Below are 22,676 nucleotides of genomic sequence, written 5' to 3' on the forward strand. Positions count from 1 at the left end.
CCATTCATAGATCGTGTGGATGTAGATACATATGCTCTGCACAGACTAAAACTCTACCCTCGAAATACGGTGAATTGTGAGTAGATGTTGCAGATGTCTGGAACAAAATCCTTAGAACTGGCTGGACAATCATAATCTGCTGGCGACTAAGAAATCTGAAAAATATTTGGTGTTGACCAGATGACTGCTTAACAAATGTAGGCTGATGGAATGTTTCCAAAGAAAGCCATGGTTGACCCTTTCTTACTAGTAGAATGTGCCTGTGAGGGTAGAAGTTAAACTCTCTTGGATTTATGATATTAGGTTTAGGTATCCATCCTGCTATATCTGCCTTAGAAATGGAATGTCCTTTGTAAGGTTTCACAAAGCTACAGAGTTAATAATGCTTGGTTCTGTCTATGTAGTACATAAGAGCTCTCTTGGCATCTCTTGTGGGTAAAGCTCTTTCCACCACCGAGTCTGGTTGCAGAAAGAAGACTGAGAGGTCCATGGTTTGATAAAGAGGAAGCCACCTTCGGTAAGAATTTAGGGCTAGTTCTGAGAACAATCCTATCCTCCTATCCTTCAGAACGTGAATAAAAGGCTCTTATATGGGGAGTGCTTGCAGCTCGCTAATGTACCCGAGTGATGGTATGGCAAAGAAGAAAGCCACCTATAAGGAAACTATAAGGGTGATTTGTTTTGGGGTCAGACATTGGAGTCGGCGGGGTCTTGACCTTCAGGATAGGTGTTGATAATGAAGGAAGAGCCAAAGGCCTTAAAACCGGAAAGGAAGTCAGCTCTGGAATTAGTGCAAAATCCAAGGCAGGTTTGAGGGGCTCAGATGTCCACGGAGGGCCCATCAGTGATAAACCAACTGGATGCCCCTGCAGACCCTGTTAAGCCGAATGCACCACAGAGGGAGCTAGAACAGTTCCAAAAATATACAGCCTGGGCTATTTTAAAGACCTCGGCCTGCTTTGGCATCGCCAACGCCAGGAAAATTCAGGGCACATGTCCAATTGTGGAATCAGCTCCTTGATTGAGGATAGGCAGCAAGATTGATTTACACTTTGATGCCCGAGACTTCTTTGCAGAAGTTCTTTGCACTGTGGTTTCAAGTATCCATCAAAAAGATGTAGCCTTTTCATGGACGGGTCACTGATGTCACTGGAGGAAACTTTCTTGCCTTTTAGGATTCCAAAGAAGAGAAATGTTTGTAATGTTCACATACTATCAAACCTTTATAATTCTCATTTGAATATTGTTAGACTTGGCATCTTTTGGCGTGTTTCCCCTGAGTATTTGCTTTATGACCTGCCGTTTTTGACTCTGTTTTTGCTGGCGTAGTGTTTCTGTGCACTTTTCACACTGCTGATCAGGGGAAAGGTGCAAGTGCTCTTGTGGTAAATTGTGTTATGGACTGGTGTTTCCATGATTGTATATTTGATTTACTTGTTAGTCCCTAGTAAAGTGCTCTGAGTGTGCCAGGGCCTGTGAATCAAATGCTACTAGCGGGCCTGTGGCACTTATTGTGCCACCCACTTGAGTAGCCCGCCATTGCGCAGTCTGCGCTCAGTTTGTAACTGCCATGTTGACTTGGCCAGTGCACACACTTGCCAGTCCCTCACCTTCCCTTTTCTTACATGTCAGCCACCCTTAAGGTAGGCCCAAGGTACCCCGTGGGCCGGGTGTAGTGTATGTGAAAGGTTGGACCTGCCCTGGGGTGTGTGGCATGTCCTGAATTAAGGCCAATTTAGTTTTTCGTCATTGCAAGGCTACCTGTTCCCCATAGGATAGAATGGGGAGTTTGTTTATAACATCTTATAAACACAACAGACCCAGGGAATTAGGTAAGAAAAGAAAGTTTAGTATGTCTGAACTCAGAATCTAAAGATGCATATTTTCGTGAAGGTGATTTTTACATTATGTGTTTGAAAATACCACATTTAGAAAGTCATCCCCTGTGCCTCTGCTCGAATGTGGATTGCCTGTCTGGCTTTTGGATGACAGAAGGCTGGGGAGCAAGAGTGGCTCCAGATAGTCTAGGTGGGTCAGGAAAGGGCTGAATAGACCTGGGCTGCAATTGGGGAAGGGGGAGGAGAGTTCCTTGCACCTCAAAGGGCCTGGTCTGCCTCTGACCATGCCGTCTCCACCTCCTGCCAGGAAGTCACACCAGAGAAAGCAGAACTGGCTCTGGCTGGGCACAGACACTCCCTGCTTAAGAGATCAAAGGATTTTGGGATATAAATACTGGGGCCCAGACCCCTGAACTTTAAAACTCTTTTGGACCAAGAAGACTGCCAAGAGGAAGTGCTGGAGAAGCTGTGAGGAGGAACTACCACTTTGCTGTGTACTTTGCTGTGTTGACCTGCAGTGGCTGCTTCGATCTTGGGCAGTGAAAGAACTGGACTGAACTTTCTGCAATCTACTTTTGTGAGTTTCACCGAGGGCTTGAGATAGAGATTGCCCCCTGTTCAAGAAGTCTCAGGAACAGCAAATACTTCAAGCTCCTCTGCCCTCAGCACTGGGAACTGTGTGTTTTGTGCTGCAACAGAAGAAAAGCAACCCGACTACATCTACGACGTTGCTACCGACTCTGTGTCCTGAAGGCACTGCAGAGAGCACTGCCGTAACGCCGCACCCCGACCCTGGTCTCACCGACTACGCCTGCTGATGCCGCTACTGAGCCGATGCTCGTACCGTGACCTGTGAGCCCCGCACTCCGCACCGCCTCGCTTCACGACGACGCCTTGGTACCCCTGAAGACGTCGCTCCATGCCGAAACTGACGCCGCTGCTTGCACTGTGGTTCGAGGGCACTTCTCGTAAAGTTACACAATGCACCGCTCTCATTCCACACCGCAGCCTTGGCCTACCGACACCGGCAAAATCGACTCCAGCTCTTCAGCCGACGAACAGCGCTTCAGCACTGAGGATGCCGCTGCTTGCACTGCAACCTGCCAGCACCGTGACGATCACCGCAACGAGCACCGCATTCACACCGCATTCACTTCCCACCGCGACCCTGGTCTCACCGACGAAGCCATCTGACACCGCCACTGCTTGCACCCCGACCTGAGGGCATCGCACGCAGCACCACTGCACTTCGCACCGCAGTACCCAACGCCCGCCGACGCCAGCGCTCCTGACTTCAACAGCAAGGAGTTTGATCTGCATTTTATGGCAAGACAGGAGGCTAGCATTACACATGCTGAAAGCCTTTTGATGCACAGCCTGGTACATGCTTCATCAGTTTGAAGTAGAATATCCTGAAAAGCTGCACTGAAGACTGTCAAGGACATAAAATTATGTTCTCTATACACACTATCTCTGAATCGGCTCTCTCTTGCAAAATCACCACCCAACTGGTTTTTGAACAATTAAATAATTTTTTCACAGCATCACCTGGATGTCGGATTTGTAACAGAAACATCTACGCAATTTATCGGCTCCTGACATCACAACACTCATCCCGGGTGGTTACTCTCTACAACACTAGGAATACCACAGCAAATTAGGCTGTCGTCTTGCCAGTATTTATAACTCTTTCGTAAACTGCACTTTTTTGATTTTTCCACTTTTTCTCACGTGGCAGTCATGCTCTTTACTAGGGTTTACCAACATGTCCATCACTAGCTACCGCTTGCTTCCAGGGTGTCGCGCTGCCGGTCAGCTGGATTTGAGTCAACGTAGATACAGCTATAAAAAAACCACCAAAAGCTGATTTGTGCGGCACGTTTTTTATTATATCACAGGAAGGCCAGGTGCTCTGCTGCTTCCTTGTTCAATCTCTTTTCCATTCTTAAAGCATACCCTACCCTACTCTCCCCCTCTAAAAACCAGCGGTGGACTCTTCTCTCTGTCCTCCTGTACAACCTTGTAATCTCAACTTCTCCAACATTGCTACCTCTACACTGAAGAAATAAGGAGTCCTCTCCTATATGTTAAATCAGGTTCACCGCTTGATCCCTGCACTCCCAGTATGGCCACATGTGCCCCTGATGTTATATGTCCTGCCTTGACAGAGTTCTGTAATCTCTCCATCTTCCTGGCTTCTGCTCCCAACAGCTGGGAACATGCTCTGGTTTCCCGCCTGCTCAAAGCCTCAACTTTCATTCCATTGCTCTTTGATTTCTCCCCCCCCCCCCGTGGTAAATTAATTCAATATTACCTTATCTCAGAATTTCTATACTTAATAATCATAATTTCAGTCAAAGCAAAGAGAGGAGTCCGTGGTGTTCGATTAAAAAAGGGTCCAGTAACTCGAGTTAAGGGGAGAGCTCCAGCACCAAGCGGGTACAGGAGTGGTCTGCAGTTTTATTCACACATCAGAATATTTATACAGTTTTCAGTCAATAGGCAAAAGAAGAAAGGAGAAGTGACAAGAAAAAGGGAAGTGACAAGCAGTAATTTCCAACAGATGTGTCAAGGTAGGGGCGTGTCTTGTGTCTCGTGAGAGGGCATGTGATGTGTGGAAATGTGTTCTCTTTCAGTTGAAGGCCCTTACTCATTCGGGGGTTTATCTCTGGCTTAGAGTCAAGAACAGGAACCATCTTGTGTAAAACAGGAACTATCTTGCTGGTTCTGGGAATTGGCAGAACCACAGAAATGTGTGTTTCACAGTGTACAGCCTTGTGCTTCCTCTATTAGTTGGTGTGGTTTCAGGGCCTAACCTCGTGCTTCCTCTTTCAGTTGGGGGGGGTCACAGGACAGCTGGTGTGACAGGCTGAGTTACCAACAATGGACAGGATGGGGCTGAGTCTCTGGCACATCTGGGGGAAGGCACACGGGCAGGCTTCTTGGAATTGGCTCGACCACAAGGAGCAGGGGGTTGTGCAAGATTCAATGGGGATGTGAAGGACAGTTTTCAGACAAGTTGCTGAGAGCATGTCACACACAAAACGGGTGTTTGTCTGAGGCAAATGGCTATCAGGCAGAAACAGGGAAATGATGGGGCACAATTGTCAATTTTATTTCCACATTCCCTCCTTGCCCCAGAGTGTACCTATATTATATCTCAATTTGCATGAGATCATCTATACGTTCTTGTAGCATAATTCTTTCCCTTTCTCTCTGCAGGACAAGTGGTTTAGGAATGCAGTTTGCAGCGCATAGACCGCACAGGGCAGGACCACATTGGATGCAAAGGCAGCATCCAGTTATTATCAGGAATATTATACCTGCTGCTGACAGCAGTTGCCATCCCCAGGACGATATTATCTTCCAGAACCAATCAGACCACGTCCAGATGCCAGGTTCTTGATGTAAACTTACGGCTATCTTGTGTAATTTTGTTATGGCCGTGTATACAGATGGGGAATTATCAGGAATAAATATACAGCAGCTAGAGCCTATAATTTTACAGGCTCCGCCTCTGTCAGCCAGGATGATGTCAAGGACAAGGCGATTTTGGAGAGTAACCAATCGTATGGCGGACTGCTCCTGGGTTAAGCTCCCCAGAGCAGACGCCGTCTGGTTTACAATAGCCTCTAAGGTCCTTGTCAACCTGCGTATAAGCTTTGCTGTTCTGTACAGGGCCACCAAAGAAGAAGAACCCTTTGTTAAAATCTGTATACTGTTCCCATGAGGTTTCTGTTTGGTCAACCAAGGAGGTATCGATCGTTCTTTTATGTCTGACATGGGGCACTAGGAGGTCTCGGTGGAAAGTGGATGGGGCCACAAAGACAGGGGGTAACAGGAATGCTATATAGCAAGTTCCCCCCCAGTTCAAGGGCAGCTGCACATAGGCCGTTTGGCCACAGATGAAATAAGTATGGCGAGATGCTAGAAATGAGGACTTTCCTCTGTCTTCAAAACTTATAGTGGTATGACAGTCACTGTGTCCTAATGGAACAGAGCCATTTTTCTGGATGCACAGGTGTCCTTTTACTGGTGACTGGTGAGACCGAGATGGAAGTGGGACCAGCATTCTTTTTAGGTTTGGTATTTAACATCTTGTAGGACATGGTCATGTTCCCTTGCTTGTATCCTTCACTTTCTAGGACTGTACCTGTCGCCTGAGGATTTCCATCCTCATTTGGGTAACAAGCAGCATTAAGTACCTTGTTTAAGTCCCCCCAAGGCCACCCATTCTTGGATGAATTATTTCCGTCAGGGCAGGAGGTGGGGGTAGTATTGTCAGCTGTTATTAGGGCGAACCAGGCTTCACAAGTCCCATTATAGGAAAATGGAAAGGGGAAAAGAGGCATCCCTCCCTTTTTCTGATGAGGTGGGAGGCGGCCACATATCCAGCAATTTGTGCTATTGCTGGCCTGATGAGTGTAGTGTAACATCTGTATAAAGGTATTGTTTTGCAAGGCTAGTCTATGGGCTTGTTCATGAGGGGGTAGGTCATGATATGTGTGTTCCTGAGTGCTGTTGGGTGCATGAGAGGTGTGTGGTGTTGGAGGAAAAACAGTGTGGAGGATCCAACCAAGACACGTCATAATGGTTATGAAGAAAAACAATATCATTAAACATATGATAGGACCACTACGCAATTTCTTAAAGTTCTTGTTTCTGCGTTTTATTCTATCTTTTTCCCACATAGTCAAGGTGTTTAAATCCATCCCCATGCTCCAACCACTTCACCACTGGACCTGCGCCCAGTGGACTTAATTAGCCAGAGTCCGGATGGCAGACCTCAACTTTGATTTATATTCTTGTTGTGGGGTCAGTTCCAAGGGCACAAAAGATTGTTCTGTTACAATGTCACTAGGATTGGCAGCGTCGCCGGCAACAGTGTCTCTTTGACCAAAATATTTCCGGCAGTGGCTCGCGTGTAGCCAGCCCTTCCTGCCTGCGACCTTCACCGCCATCCGCGTGGTTAGGAGCGCGAGCTTCGGAGTCTTCCACCTGGGCTGAAGAGGACTGGTCCTGTCGAAGTTTCTTATCATCACCCAGTCGCCGGGTCGGATGGTGTGTTCTCCAGGGGCGGTTTTGTCAGGGAAGGCTGCACTGACCTGTGAACGACAAGATTGGAGTGCAGACATCAAGGAAGCCAGGTAATCAGTCAATATTCTGCTGTCTACATCAGTAATTCTTTTAGGCATTGGCGTACCCCACATATTTGGTGGTCTGCCAAAGACCACCTCATACGGAGATAGACCAGTTCTGGAATGTGCTACCATACGCATGTAGAAGAGGGCAACCGGTAAGGCTACCATCCAGTCCACGCCTTTGTCTGTACATATCTTGGCCAATTTTGTCTTCAAAGTCTGGTTATGTCTCTCTACTAGACCTGCTGCTTGAGGATGTCTTACGCAGTGAAATTTCCAAGTGTACCCTAACAGAAGAGACACTTGCTTCATGAGTTCAGAGGAGAAGGGCTGGCCGTTGTCTGAGTAGATGACGCGGGGCAACCCATATCTCGGGAAATATTCTCTTACTAGTTGCTTAGCAGTTGACGTTGCAGTGTAGTCTGGGACGGGATAGGCTTCTGTCCATCTGGTCAGAGCACATACTACAACTAGCACATACTTGTGACCTCTACATCTCTCCATCTGGATATAGTCCATTTGGAGAACTTCAAATGGATGGTCAGGGGGTTGGAATCCACCCTGCTCCACCTTTGTGCCTTTACCTGGGTGGAACTGATTACAAATCATGCACGTTTTAACTTTTTGTTTGGCTGCAGCTCTCAAATGTTTGTTGTGCCATATGTTCTGTATGCTGTCTAACATTGCTTTTTCTCCCAGATGCGCTGGTCCATGTATGGTGTTTATTATAACCTGTACCATAGCATCCGGCAGAAACCATACTGCTCTTTCAGGTGTCATCCAACCCTGATCTGTAAGGACCCCTCCTTTTTCCTTCCATTCTAGCAGTTCCTGTGGTGTGGTGTGACTTTGGACATCCTGGATGTCAGAAAAGGGGTCTCGTATTGCGTATTGGCGGTGTAGTATTTTCAATTCTGTGTTTGCTGCTAATTTGGCTGCACTGTCTGCGGAATCATTTCCTTTTGATATTTCATCGGTTCCTTTTGTGTGCGCTTTACACTTTAATACTGCAACTTTCGATGGTAACTGACTGGCCTCTAAGAGGGCAGTGATGAGTGTAGCATGCTGTATTTTAGACCCGTGTGATGTGAGGAATCCTCTCTCTTTCCATAATGTGCCGAAGTTGTGTACAACCCCGAAAGCGTACTGTGAATCAGTGTAAATGTTAACTGATTTTCCTTTTGCTAAGTGACATGCTTGTGTTAGTGCTATGAGTTCGGCTGCTTGTGCCGACAGTATCTCTATCTTGTGTGCTTCCAAAGTGTTTGTACCATTTGTGACGGCATAGGCTGCTGCTAGTTCTCCAGTGGGGAGTCTCATGCAAGAACCATCAACAAAAAGTGTCATTTCTGCCTTAGAAAGGGGAGTATCTTGTAAATCTGGTCTGGGTTTGGTCACTAAATCAATTATGTCAATACAATTGTGAAGTTGTTCAGTAGGAGAGGTCAGTGGCAACAGTGTTGCTGGGTTTAAAATGTTGCATCGTCTAATCTCAATATGTGGCTGAAAAAGCGTCATCTCATATCCGGTGAGTCTGGCTATTGTCAGATGCTGTGTTTGCGTTCTGTTTAGCATAAGTTCTACAGCGTGTGGGACCTGGACTATCAGATGATGTCCCAATACAATAGCATCGCTTTGTCTAATAGCTTGTGCAGTAGCTGCTACTGATTTTAGACATGCAGGTAATGCTTGTGCTACTGGATCTAATGTACTTGAAAAATAACCACATGGTCTATGTCTGTCTGCTTGAAGTTGGGTCAGGACTGATAGTGCTGTACCTGAGTTTTCTGTTACAAACAAGGTAAAATCTTTGGTGTAATCAGGTGTTGCTAACACTGAGGCTTGACACATAGCCTTTTTAAGAGACTGAAAAGCTTGCGTGTGTTCATCTGCAATAATTACAAGTGCTCTTCACGTTTGTCTGGCTACCTGGTGTCTGTTGGCGCTGGGGTGCAGTTTGGGCTACAAATGCTTTCATTTTGGTGTCTTTCATGCGTTTCTTATCATTTTCTTCTCCATCCCTAATGCGATTTTGGTGATATTGTAGCATTTGTAACACCTGTGGTGGTGTATGTGCTTGCCAGGTACTTTCTACTTTTAGTACTCTTTCCTTAATAGCTGGCAAGGTGTTGTCTACTAATTTGGAAACAAACAGATGCGGGTAAGCTTCGCTTGTCGGCGTAAGGCCGCTATTTACCGCAAAACGTTTTTCAAGTCTGGTGTAATAATCTCCTATGTCTTCACCATGTTTCTGTTTGCAGGAGGAAATGGTATCCCAGTCCTCCTTTTTCACTGTCAGTAACTGTGGTAGCACCTTTAAAATAGTGCCAGGAAGTGCTTTTAGTTTGTCTCCTATACCTTGACCTGCTATTCTAGCATTTTCTTCATTCTGAAGTTCGGTCCATCTAATGTGTTCATCTGCTACTTCCCAATCTTTTTCTCTTAGTTTGTCATATATACCCGATGGCAACAATAATTTCAGAATTGCTGTGATATCAGAAGGAGTATATGTTCCCATCATTAATACATCTCCTAATTCTTTAAAGAATCCAGCAGGATCCTTTGAGTGGGAGGGAACCATCTCTTTTATCCTTAGTAACTCAAGTTTTGTCAAGGGTTCATAAATAAAAACGCGTTGTAGCGCGCCATTCGTGTCAGCTCTGGGGTGGACCTCTCTCATGGGGAACTGGCGTGTTTGAGGAAGTCTATTAATTGGTCCACAAGTATTATTGAAAGATTTATATTCAGTTGTTTTCTGGTATTTCTGTCTAAAATCTATAAATGTGTTGAGAAAAACTGAACTATTGTGGAGGAACATGTTATCAGCGCAATCAGATAGAAAATCTTCGAGTCTTGGATCATGTTTAAAATGAGTGTCATTGAGTGTGATGAGATGTTGTACCATGTAGAGACTTGCTAATCTTTGATGTGAGTGTGGTAATGCTAGAAAAAGTTGGGCTATGAGATCATTGTCATATATCTTATATTGAGAGACCCATAGGGTCGCAGTTCTGGCTATTTCCTCCTCCTCCGGTGTAAGCGGAGGTTCCTGGTCTAACCAGTAGTCTAATGCATTGGATGTATTTTCAAATAACTCATCTGGAGATGACCGTTCAGAGTGACCTTGGAGGAATGTAGGCGGGAGTGTTCGTGAATTAGGGGCGGAAGAACGAACGGGTAGGACTTTTTCAGTAGGTTCAGTAATTTCCTCCTCAAGTTTCTTATTCTCTTCATTTGTTTGCAAGTTTTGCAGAATACGGGTCACCTTACGGGTGAACCTGTCTAGTGCATCATTTATAAGTTCTAGACTAGTGTGGTCGGATGCGGAATCTAATAAGTCAAAAAGTGAAACTGGTACATTTCTTTCCTCTGCCTGTATGTGTTTTATGAAACAGCAAAGAAGGAACCTATACATGTGCATTTTTACAGGGTGTGATCTTCTTGTAGTCATAGCGTTAATGGCTCGTGAGTTCTCTCCAGTACGAAGAAACTCAGAGGCCGCTTGAAGAAACGTGTCAATTGCTGGCAGATGTCTTATTTCTTCCCAGGAGTCATGAAGTATTTTACTTATTTGGCCCGCCTTCCCTGTGTTGCTCGGAGTCGGGTCATAGGGGCAGTCGGGAATTGTTTTACCTGGGTCTGGACCTACGGCACCCCCTTCTGGAGTGAGAGGTGGTGTGTTATGTTGTAAAAGGGGTGGCGGAGGCAGAGGGTGCTGAATTACTGGAACCTCATATGGAGGTGGAGTATCTAAGAGGAAATTGGTGAAAGTATCCTCTGGTGATGGGGCGGTAGGTTGTGTCTTAGGTGGTGCAATGTTAAGGTTTTCAGGTGCAGATGGCAATACAGGATAAAAACCAGTAGAAATGGCTGATTGTTCCCTTTTATTCCTTTCACTAACTACTTCTTTCCCTATTTCTTGTAACTGTTCTTTCTTGGCCTGCTCTGACATTCTCTAACCCTTTTCAACTTCATGCAATTCCTTCTGTTGCCTCCTATGGGCTTCTTTTCTCCATAATTCCACCGAGTCACTTTGTGACTGGCGGACTCCCTTTTTCTTCCACAACTGTTCCTCTAATTTTATAATACATTCCATGTCAAAAGTACCATTTTTAGGCCATTTATATCTGTGTTCTAGGTCTTTAGTATAATCCACCCATAAATTACAATAAATAATTGCACCGACACCATGTTTTGCATACATGAAGTGTCCTGGAGTATCCCGAGGAGGAAGGGGAATTTCCTTCTTAAGAATACTCCTTTTGGTTGCTATCTTACGTATTTTCGAGAAAATAGGCATGATGGCAAGACTTTTCAAAGATTTAACAAACAGAACATATATCTTTACCGTACCCACGAAAGTGGTGAGTCCGTCTTTTATACTAGTTTAGCAGTCCTCACCAAAGACAGGTGAGAAGCCAACAAAAACATGTATCTTTACCGCACCCACAAAAGCTGTGGGTTCGTCTTTATACATTTCAGCAGTACTCACCGAAAAAATAACTGGAAGGCCTCTTGAAGATCTTGAAATGCGCGCAGCTTCTAAGGTGGGACTCGCAGAACCTCGGACTCGTCTCTTCACAGGTTGGGCTCTGGGTCAGGACGTTCCGCAATTTTCCTCACCGCCTCGTGTGGATGCCGAGCCGCAGTTGGTCCCCCTCTTTGCCTCGAGGGAGTCGGCGGGAATTCCCCGCGTTGTGCACTTTGAAGTCCGTCAAAGGTCAGGAGGGGACAGTACCGGGTCCAATATCGCCGGCGCGTGGGGAAAAGGGAACGTCCCTGCTCGGGCGCCAATTAATGTGGTAAATTAATTCAATATTACCTCATCTCAGAATTTCTATACTTAATAATCATAATTTCAGTCAAAGCAAAGAGAGGAGTCCTTGGTGTTCGAGTAAAAAAGGGTCCAGTAACTCGAGTTAAGGGGAGAGCTCCAGCACCAAGCGGGTACAGGAGTGGTCTGCAGTTTTATTCACACATCAGAATATTTATACAGTTTTCAGTCAATAGGCAAAAGAAGAAAGGAGAAGTGACAAGAAAAAGGAAAGTGACAAGCAGTAATTTCCAACAGATGTGTCAAGGTAGGGGCGTGTCTTGTGTCTCGTGAGAGGGCATGTGTTGTGTGGAAATGTGTTCTCTTTCAGTTGAAGGCCCTTACTCATTCGGGGGTTTATCTCTGGCTTAGAGTCAAGAACAGGAACCATCTTGTGTAAAACAGGAACTATCTTGCTGGTTCTGGGAATTGGCAGAAATACAGAAATGTGTGTTTCACAGTGTACAGCCTTGTGCTTCCTATATTAGTTGGTGTGGTTTCAGGGCCTAACCTCGTGCTTCCTCTTTCAGTTGGGGGTGGTCACAGGGCAGCTGGTGTGACAGGCTGAGTTACCAACAATGGACAGGATGTGGCTGAGTCTCTGGCACAACTGGGGGAAGGCACACAGGCAGGCTTCTTGGATTTGGCTCGACCACAAGGAGCAGGGGGTTGTGCAAGATTCAATGGGGATGTGAAGGACAGTTTTCAGACAAGTTGCTGAGAGCATGTCCCACACAAAATGGGTGTTTGTCTGAGGCAAATGGCTACCAGGCAGAAACAGGGAAATGATGGGGCACAATTGTCAATTTTATTTCCACCCCCCCCCCCCAAATGCTTGGAAAGAGAATTAAGAGTCAATTTTCCACTGGAATCTAATAATTTGCTGGACCCCTCTTAATTTGATTTTCGCCCCTTCTATAGAACAGAAACTGCTTTTCGGTCATGGATGAGCTCTGATGGCTTCTAGATCAAGGTTGCTTGGCCACCTTAATTTAAGGAGAGTCAGCGCTACTCTTATCCCATTCCTTATTAGTAGGCCGTAGGTGTCTACAGTCACACCCTTAAACAGATTAGCTTGAGTCTGTCCTCTAGGACTCCAGCAGTTTCTCTTCCTTATCTTCACTCTGCAGTAACCCCCCATGTACAGTGGCGTCCCTCAGTGTTCTTCACTTAGCTCAACATTGCTCAGTGCGTTCCTCACCTCTTTGACCGCTGTGGTAAATATGTACAACCTCTACTAATGTGCTATGCAGATGATAGCCAGATGTTCAACTCGATCGCCAATAATCCGGTCTTGAATCAATCTAATCTTCCATCTTGTCTGAGTGCAGTGGATTTCTGGAAGAAGGAAACCCCCCCAATCATAACAACGACAAGACACCGGGATTGTTCTTTGGTCAAATTGACACCGTCTTGGTGGGCGGTTGAGCTGGCTTGGTCCCCCCAGTCGAATAGTTCAATAATTTAAGATTGATAAGAAACTCTCATTATTTAAACAAGTTATTGAGCTACTGTTTCTCGCTTTTGCGAAGTTTGACTGAGGGAAGTCTCTTTATCTTGGAATCCCTGATTATCTCATCCATCGTCTCCAGATTGGTGAAATTGCTGCTGCTTCTCTGGTCATGAATCTCCCACCCACATCACCTGTTTCAGCTCATCAGAGACATCTGCATTGTCCTCCCATTAAAAGGCGCTCAGACTTTAAATCCCTCTGCATGACCCACAGTGTTCTTCATAACTCGGGATCTATCTAGCTTAGGAGTTAATTCAGAAAATATTACCCTGTTCATACATTACAGAATTGTCTCATCAATCAAAATGTCAATGGGTGTTGGTTCCTTTTCCACTTAGCTGAAAACTTCCTTGGCCTTTTTCTGTAGACAATTCCAGGAGCAGCTCTTTCAGGAATAAAAACTCAAAACCTGGTTCTTTCATTAGATCCTTCTCGTTCCTGCCACACCTTTTTTTCACACCAGGGCGATTCTAGGGTATTGCCTACACTTTTCATAACTGATAACATAACATGGCTCAAATGTGTTCATGGTCATGTGCAGTAAAGTGTATGAAAGACGGTCAGCTGTGCATGTCCAGAAATCTCAGGGTAAGACAAGTTTAAGGAATGGGTCAACGGGGTAACAGATGGGGAACTGGGAGGTTCAGAGGAGCGGAGCTTTAGGGTTTATACGTAAAAGCATGCTATGTTCTTCCCTTTTTAACGTCTACCCCTTAAACATACAAGTTTTCTACAAACAATAAACCGCTCACCATTCAAATGTAAACTTTGCCTTCTTGAAAACAATACTGATTTAAAGTGCACCCCAACAATCAGGGTAGCACAGTTCCAGCAGCTGTACTGACTGACAAAGCCCCTCGAGGTGCAGTCACACGTTGACATGGCTCCTGTCGCAAGGGACCTACTGGGATTCCACAGAATGAGAGGGGCTGAGCTCAGCTAAAGCCACCGCCCACATGACTAGCGACAGCAAGGTAAACACAACACTAGGGGGTGGTATATCAACCCATTCTAGAGACATTCTTTATAAATCGTGCAGGATAGGATTGTCTGAGTGAGAATAGGCAGCATCGCCCTCGAGTGTAGGGCAGGCCACAAGAAACTGGTGGCCCTGGGGCCTGTAACCAGCTCTGACTAGAGTCTTCAGACGGTCTGGTGGGGCCTTCATGGGAGTTTCAGCAAACTAAGTGAAACAAGTCATTCTATGACCCCAGTGGGTGTCAGCTGGATGTACTATGATGTGTCGTCAACTGCCAGAGGCTGAGGGACATGCTATAAGCCACCATCACAATCCCCTGCAGGCTCGAGTGACTTGACCTCAGATGTAAATTTCACCTCGTGCCCTGAGAGTGGCGTGTACTTACCATTTTCCACAATCACAATAATAGTCTCCATCAGGCTGCTGTGATTCACATGGTATTGATAAGTCTTCACATCGTCTCCTTCCTGAACTTCCACCGCTGTCCTGACCTGGTAGGTTCCATCGGGGTTTGGCAGGAGCTCCTTCGACTCCCAGGGTCTCTCTACTCCATCCCGGACCCACTTCACCTCGATGTCTCTGGGATAGAATCCATACGCGTAACCGACCAGGCAGGTGCGATTGTTGACCTTTCTTTGTGAAACCCTTGTCTGAGGGGCAACTGAAAGAAAACACAAGAACTACAACTATACAACAATTCCAAAAACTGGAAAAGGAATCGAAGGAAAGCCAGCTCTTCAGCAATGACCTTATCATCAACTCCCGAAGCACAGGTGTTATATTTACAAGTGCTAGTCTTTTGTAACCCACTCCGTTTTACAACTTGATGTCTTTTGTGCTTAATAATCTAGATTCAGTTTATCTGCTCTGAGTGTTCATGGAGTTTCCTGTACATCCAGGTCAAGAACACACGTCTGTTATCGTTCCACGACTCTTCAGGGTTGTATGGATGGTTTGATCAGTGGAGCCAGGGATGAGAATCTGAGGTGTTCTGGGCTCCTTGTGTCAACTCACTACATTTCAGAAGACTTGGCTACTCCTTGTAACATCTGGTGGACATTTTATCTACTTCGAAGCAAAGTCAAGTGAGAAACAACAGCGTTTTCACCTGGTGAACATGAAGGCGTTCACCGGAGGATCACGCGTGGCAGCAGCAGAAACCAGTAGGAAGAAAAGGATTAAACACCTGGGGCCGTATTACACATTATCACTGTTCGCGCAAGGCGCACCTTTCAAAAGATGCGCCGTGCGCAAACAGTGATAATGCTCCTCATTATGGTGTATGCGCTGCCCCCAGGTCAGCCGCGAACTCGCTCTGCCCTGGGGGCAGCGCATTCATGTGAAAACATGGAGCAGCCGCACTGTGTTTTCTCAGTGCAGGCGGCACCTGACTGCTCTTTTAAAGGGGTTTAGAGACCCCCTTGCAGGGGATGTCTGGGGGTGTCCATGCAGAAAGCTGCTGTCAGGAGGCGCACTGACAATGAGCCACCTTTTAAACGGTACACTGTCAGCGTGCCTCCTGAGGGCTTCTTTTACTCTGCGCTCGCATCTGTAATATGGCGCGGACACAGAGTCAAAGGAATTCCCTAATTTGCATAGGGCACGCCCCTATGCAAATGAGGGAACACCCTCTGAAGGTAGCGCTGATGCTTTAAGTGACCCAGCGCTATTGGTATTATAGAAGGGGCCGCACAAGCGTCTGCATCCCCTTCTATAATACCAAAGTGCCCCAGGGCGCGCAAAGCAGGTGCAATCGCCCATTGCACCCCTGGGGCACCATCTGTAATACGGCCCCAGGTGTTCTCCTTCGTCACTGCTTGGATCTGGAGCGCCGTTGCAGTCAGGATCTGCCAGGCTCTGTTCCCTATCCACTTCCACAAGTTGTAAATTATTTGTATGAGCAACGCCTTGTCAGAGCGTCACCACCTGGATACCCGCCTATCTCGGAAGAGTTCCTATATGTGTCAGAACATAGGATCACAGGTTGCCAGAATGGACTTACCCGGAGATCTTAAGTTTAGAGCTGGTACTAATTAATAAAGCTGATTACATCAAAAGGAAGTGGCCTTATATGACCCTGTGAATCTGTGCAGCTTCTGAAGAGAGTGTTCACTAATAAATCTATGCTCTGCCTTCAGCACCACAGAGTAGTGAACGCTCCCACCAGCCACAGCATCCACTGAGACTGCAGCTGTAGGATTGGTTTCAAAGTGAGTAAGAATCTTCTGTCTGCGGGTAAAGTGATTCTCAGACCCATTTCTGAGGCATGATGCGTGATACCTGTGGGCATATTTACAAGGGGTTATCACCACCAGAGCATCCATTTTTTGTCAAAAACCCCTTTGCCTTATTTACAAAGCGTCTTGAAGCCACTTAACACCGTGCTGTATCCTCCCTATTTACTAATGTTTCTCCTAGGTTACCTAGCTCCTAGCTGCTCAGCCAGTGTGAGTGCTCTGCGTGGAATGCTTGGGTGCCTGTGTGGTGAGGTGGGACAGTTGAAGATGGGCTGAGCGGCAACTTGTAACTTAACACCTAATACAGAAACTACAAAGATACACCTCTGCTACGTCTGGTACATCACAACACACTGCCTTGTAAACAATGCCCCTATTCACGCAGCACTTAGCGTGAAAGGGGCGGGCAATGGGTGTTGCAGTGGGCGTTCTGCCACAACACCCATTGATTTTTGACACTGCACCCTATTTACAAGGCTGACGTAAATATGGGGCAACGCCAAAAATAACCCTGATCTTAAACTGGCGCAACAAGGAGAAATGATTCATTTCTTCTTGTTTCTGCTGTTTCTATGTGTGCTCGATTCTGCAGCACACATAGAAAAAGCAAATTGCCATGAGTAATTGTTCATGTGCAGGAAGGTGTGCCTCCCTGCACATAAATAATCATTAAAAAATGATGAGTTGCATCTTCTATGTGTGCTGCCCCTTCCATACACAGCTCCCTTCTCTGCTGCCCTGTCTGTGCACAGTTCCTGCCTCTGCTGCCTTGCCCGTGCACAGTTCCTGCCTCTGCTGCCCTGTCCCTGCACAGCTCCTGCATCTGCTGCCCAGTCCATACACAGCTCCTGCCTCTGATGCCCTGTCCATACACAGCTCCTGCCTCTGCTGCCCTGTCCATGCACAGCTCCTTCTGCCCTATCCCTGCACAGGTCCTGCTACTGCTGCCCTGTCCATGCACAGCTCCTGCTGCCCAGTCCCTGCACAGCTTCTGCCTCTGCTGCCCTGCCCATGCACAGCTCCTGCCTCTGCTGTCCTTTCCATGCACAGCTCCTGCTGCCCTGTCCCTGCACAGCTCCTGCCTCTGCTGCTCTGTATATGCAAAGCTCCTGCCTCTGCAGCCCTGTCCATGAACAGCTCCCGCCTCTGCTGCCCTGTCCCTGCACAGCTCCCGCCTCTGCTGCCCCATCGATATACAGCTCCCGCCTCTGCTGCCCTGTCCCTGCACAGCTCCTGCTGCCCTGTTCATGCACAGATCCTGCCTCTGCTGCCCTGTCGATATACAGCTCCTGCCTCTGATGCCCTGTCCGTGCACAGATCCTACCTCTGCTGCCCTGTCGATATACAGCTCCTGCCTCTGATGCCCTGTCCATGCACAGCTCTCACCTCTCCTCTGCAGACTCTCCTCTCCATACATCAGAAGTTTTTTCAGGCCCTTCATGCACTCCTTGAGCTCCTCAGAGTTTCCTCGGTCCTCTGTCCCAGTGTAGTTGGACCCATCATATGCGGACCGTTCAAACCACTTCACAGATCCATCCTCGCCCTGCTCACAGCCCACCATCATCTGAAACACGTGGAGTCCTGAGGAGGGGGGAGAGCAGAGCAGATGTAAAGAACATTTGCATCACTTAACAGAAGCACCAAGTTCTGACACTCATTATACTCAAGGCGTTGTCTATCATTTCTGTTGTTGACTTCATCTGATTTCATATTTTCTCATATTACGCTGTTTGCATGAACGCACCACACATGGATGTTCACATTGAGCAGGTTCGAGTGAAGGACACTGCCCTGCTGCTTCAACAAGAGCTCCTGATTGGAGGACAGATACCTCTTGGCACATGACCTACAACCAGCATTGAATTGGGAAGGCGGGCAGTCGGGCATTGGCCGAGGGGCCGGTGCCGTAGGGTCACCAGTGGGACGGTTTTTGTCAACCGGCCCACAGAGCCTTACTGTCTTCCCCACCAGGCCTCTATAAGGGGGGGCAGCATCATAAGCTAGGGGGCTCTGGGAGGTTTGCTGTCAGCAGCGTCGCTAGGCCAATATTGTTCCGTCCGCTGCAGAGTTTATCTTGGCCTCCCGTGGGGCCGGTGCAGACTCAAAGTCCCACTCCCCTGCTGTGGGCCATCATCACCTCGGCTCCTCTGCCTTTGTTCAACCCTCTCCTGCCAGGGCATCACCCTGAGGCTACAGTCGGCTGGGCTAGGGTAAGTGAATAGTCTTGCTGAGGGTCTGTTGTTGGCACCTTGTCTACAGTGTCCTTTAGGCCTTGGTGGTTGGGGGGGCGATATGTTTGCATAAACCTCGCCGTGTAGAGCTCACGCGGGCTCTTGGTTGAGAGGTCCCCTGTTGGACCCGGCCTCGTGGCATGGTCCTTACCCCCGTGGATTGTGCCCGTTCCCCGCCCCGGCCTTCACGGGCCACCCTCCTGAACTGCACCGAGGCCCTTCATCCGGGGCTGCACGAGGTCGCATACCCCTCGTGGCTCCGCCATCTTGTTGGCACCCACGTGACTCTGTGCACCAGCCAGCGCGACCCCGCTCAACCCGGCCTCGACCCCAGCGAAGCCCCGACATCGAGGCACCACAAACTGGCCAGGGGGTTCCGCAGGAACCATTCATCGCCCCCGGCGGAGGACAGTATCGATGGGACCCCCAACTGTCCTCCCCTCTCGAGGTGTGATCGCCCTGCAACTCCCTTGGGCCTGGCGCCTCTCCTGCTGGGCGTCTGGCCACCTCCACCCGGCCTCTCCGCCCCCACCGGGCGCCTGGGTCCGGACATCAAAGGGCTCCAGACCTATATCTGGGGCGACCCCGCCACAGATCGGCAGTTGTATCCCGGAGTCGAGAGCCCTGCTGATTGAATCGCGGCTGACCCTACGGAGAAGAACTCTTGTCGGAACCATCACGAGCCCTGCTGACTGCGTCGCGGCTCCTTCTTGTGAACCCTTTGAAGCCACCTGGAACATCGGAGCCCTGCTGACGCTGTCGCGGCCCAACCTCGCTGAAACCTCCTTCGGAGCCCTGCTGACGACGTCGCGGCTCGAGCTGAGCAGAAACCATCTTGAGAGCCCTGCTGATTGGATCGCGGCTCTCCACGAACTGTACGCCAGAGCCCTGCTGACGCCGTCACGGCTCGACCCCTCCAAGGTCCGGAGGTCCTCCAGCTTGAGGATAAGAACTGGGCCCCAGGTACCCTCGTACCGCACCCCTGCCGAAGACTGTCCCGCTACCCCTACGCTCCCAAAGAGACACTGAGACTTTTGGTGGATCCCTCGATCCCTTCGTGTAAATATTGACCTCGTAACCTTTTTATTACTGATAAAGAATTGCTTGTCTTGAGACAACCTCCTTGAGTCCTGTGTGGTGGTGTTACTGTGCTAGTACGTGATAGGAGAAGGATCTCTCAGGAGACTTCTCGGCAGCGCTCGGCTACTTCGTACAGTGGGAGGGCCCCCCTTGGTGGTCTCGCCGACTCCTCGGGGTCCGCCTTCCAACATTTGGTGGCCAGCGACGGGATCCGAGCCGAACGCAGTACGTACCAGCCAGTACCCACTAGCTTCCCATCCAAACGTACAGTAATCATGAGCAGCCAGGAAAACAACGCGACAATGGAGTTCCAGCCCGAACGGCTGGAAGAATATACGCACAAAGAGTTAAAACAGTTCTGCAGAGACAAAGGTATTGCAACCACCGGCCTAGGTACCAAAGAGGACATGCAGAAAGCTCTGAGGACATGGCTGGAGGCCGGGGCAGGCCCCTCCCAGGAAGAAGGTCCCTTGCCCCTGACTGAGACCACATCAACCGCACTGACTCCGGCAACCGGAGGAAGAAAGAGCCTAGAAACCGGCCTCTCCGAAGAAGCAATACGAGAGCGGGAGAAGGTCCGGAACCACGAGCTAGAGCTCGCACGACTGCGGCTGGACGGCGAACTCCAGCTGGCGGAAAAGAAACTGGCCCTAGAGCAGCTACGGCTTCAAGAGGAGATAGAGGAGAAGAGGCGACACCGGGAGTTGGAGGAAAAGAAACTGACCCTTGAGCACGAGCGCAGTCTCAAGGAGCTCGAAATCAAGGCCAAGAACGGAGGGACCAACGCCCCCAGTACTAGAGACACTCTACCGCCTGCCGAGACCAAGGTACATATCCCGAAAGAGGTCGTCAAGGAGTACTACAAGAATGACGACATCCAACAATGGTTCAAGGCCTACGAGGTGGCCATGACCTCTCATCGGGTGCCCCGAAAATACTGGGGCGCGGGCCTGTGGGGGCGGTTCCTGAGTGAGGGTCGAGACACACTGCTCCAGCTGCCGGAGGAGGTGATGACCTGCTACGATCACATGAAGGAGGCTCTGCTCACCCGCTACGGGCTAACCGCGGAAATGTACCGCCAGCGGTTCAGAGACTGCAAGAAAATCCCGGGCACCACCTGGGTGGAATATGTGGACTTTTTCAGTCGGGCCCTAGAAGGGTGGATCAGAGGTAGCAAAGTAACCACCTACGGGCAGCTGGTCGACATCATCGTGTGGGAACATCTCTCCAACAATTGCTTCGTGGAACTGAGACAGCACCTCCTCGACAGCAAAATGACCGACCCGCGAAAACTCGCCGTCGAGGCCGATCGATGGGTCAACTCCCGGGTCCCCCGGAACTCAATGGGGGAGTACCAGAGGAACCCCACCGGACCCCCCCGCCAACACGGTGGAGGGGGAGGGCTGAACAGGAACCGAGACCCTCCCGCCGGGGCCCCCAGGAGCCCCCCTCGAGGGCCACCGCAGCAACAACTCTCCCCGAGCCTAGCCCGAAGGGGGGCGCCCCCGGCCAGGCCCGGACCACGACCACCAGTAACGTGCTACGGCTGCCAACAAACCGGACACTATGCCAGCGATCCGGTCTGCCCCCTGAACCGAAGAAACGGGGCCGGCGGGCCCCCGTCCCGACAGCTGGCGGCCGCCGCCCTGGGAGAAGGAGAAGAGGAAGAGGAGACCCTCGACCGAGGGACCACTGAATGGGAGCCGGCAGCCATGTCCCTGGTCTGCCTGGGTAGCCGAGAAATGGTACCCTGCACCCCCATTCCAAGCAACACCCAGAAGTACCGGCAGCAGGTCACGGTCAATGGACAACGGGCCGAAGCCCTTCGTGACACCGGCGCCAGTGTCACCGCTGTCCGCTGCCACCTGGTGACCCCCGAACAGATCCTACCGAATGTGCTGTGTCCCGTACGGACGGCCGACAACAGCGAAAGCCTGTGCCAGATGGCCCTGGTCCCCTTCAAGTGGGGAGGGGTGACGGGCCTGCTGAAGGTGACGGTACGCGACGACGCCCCCGTCGACTGCCTCCTGGGGAACGACTTGGAGAGTTCCCCCCGACGAGAGCACCTCCGAATGCTGGGACTATCTGACTGGGCCTGTGCCATCACCCGGTCCATGACCGCCCGGGCCCCCCGCTCATCCTCGGCCTCCGGGGCCACCCAGCCCGAGGGGCTCGCACCACCTCCCGCCAGCAGCGAGGGGGAGGCGGACGCCGACCCTGGACCTAGTGAATCCTCCCCCGAAGAGATGGCTTCCCCGTGCGCCCTACCAGAGCTGACACAATGGCGACACGAAGGGGGCCCCACCCGGGAGCAGTTCCAACAAGAGCAGCAGTCCTGCCACACTCTCGAAGGGGTCCGCCAACAAGCGTCCACCCAAACCAACGGGGACCAGACCGGCACCCACTGGGTCTACTGGGCCGAGGGCCTGCTATACAGTGAGCAGAAAGTGGCAGAACTCGGGGCCAGCCGAGTGTTGGTGGTCCCCCTACGCTTCCGGGAGTTCCTGCTCAACCTGGCACATGATGTGCCCCTCGCCGGACACTTGGGGCAAGACAAAACGTACAGCCGTCTGGTGACCCACTTCTACTGGCCCCGGATGTGGAGAGACGTGGACAACCACTGCCGGTCCTGCCAGACCTGCCAAGCCAGCGGGAAGACGGGGGGTCGGGTCAAGGCCCCCCTCCAACCCTTTCCAGCCGTCAGCACCCCGTTCGAACGGGTCGGAATCGATATCGTGGGGCCCCTGGACCCACAGACCGCCCTGGGCCACCGCTTCATCCTGGTCCTCGTGGACCACGCCACCAGGTACCCGGACGCGGTCCCGCTAAGAACTATAACGGCCC

General features: G+C 49.6%; 1 protein-coding gene and 1 pseudogene across 1 annotated transcript in view; both read right to left on the minus strand.

Moving 5' to 3' along the window:
* The window catches only part of LOC146869685 (class I histocompatibility antigen, Gogo-B*0102 alpha chain-like), a 143,610-nt gene that overhangs the window by 57,542 nt on the left and 63,392 nt on the right, over positions 1–22,676 (minus strand). Inside the window, exons 3-4 of the mRNA XM_085610559.1 lie at positions 17,908–18,102; positions 14,670–14,945 (exon numbers count right to left, since the gene is read on the minus strand). Coding sequence (XP_085466685.1) covers positions 14,670–14,945; positions 17,908–18,102 — 471 coding nt within the window. The remainder of the gene's footprint in view (positions 1–14,669; positions 14,946–17,907; positions 18,103–22,676) is intronic.
* LOC146869686 (endogenous retrovirus group V member 1 Env polyprotein-like) lies at positions 820–6,556 on the minus strand (annotated as a pseudogene).

This window comes from Triturus cristatus, chromosome 1_1 (genome assembly GCF_964204655.1).
Source record: "Triturus cristatus chromosome 1_1, aTriCri1.1, whole genome shotgun sequence".
NCBI lineage: Eukaryota > Metazoa > Chordata > Amphibia > Caudata > Salamandridae > Triturus > Triturus cristatus.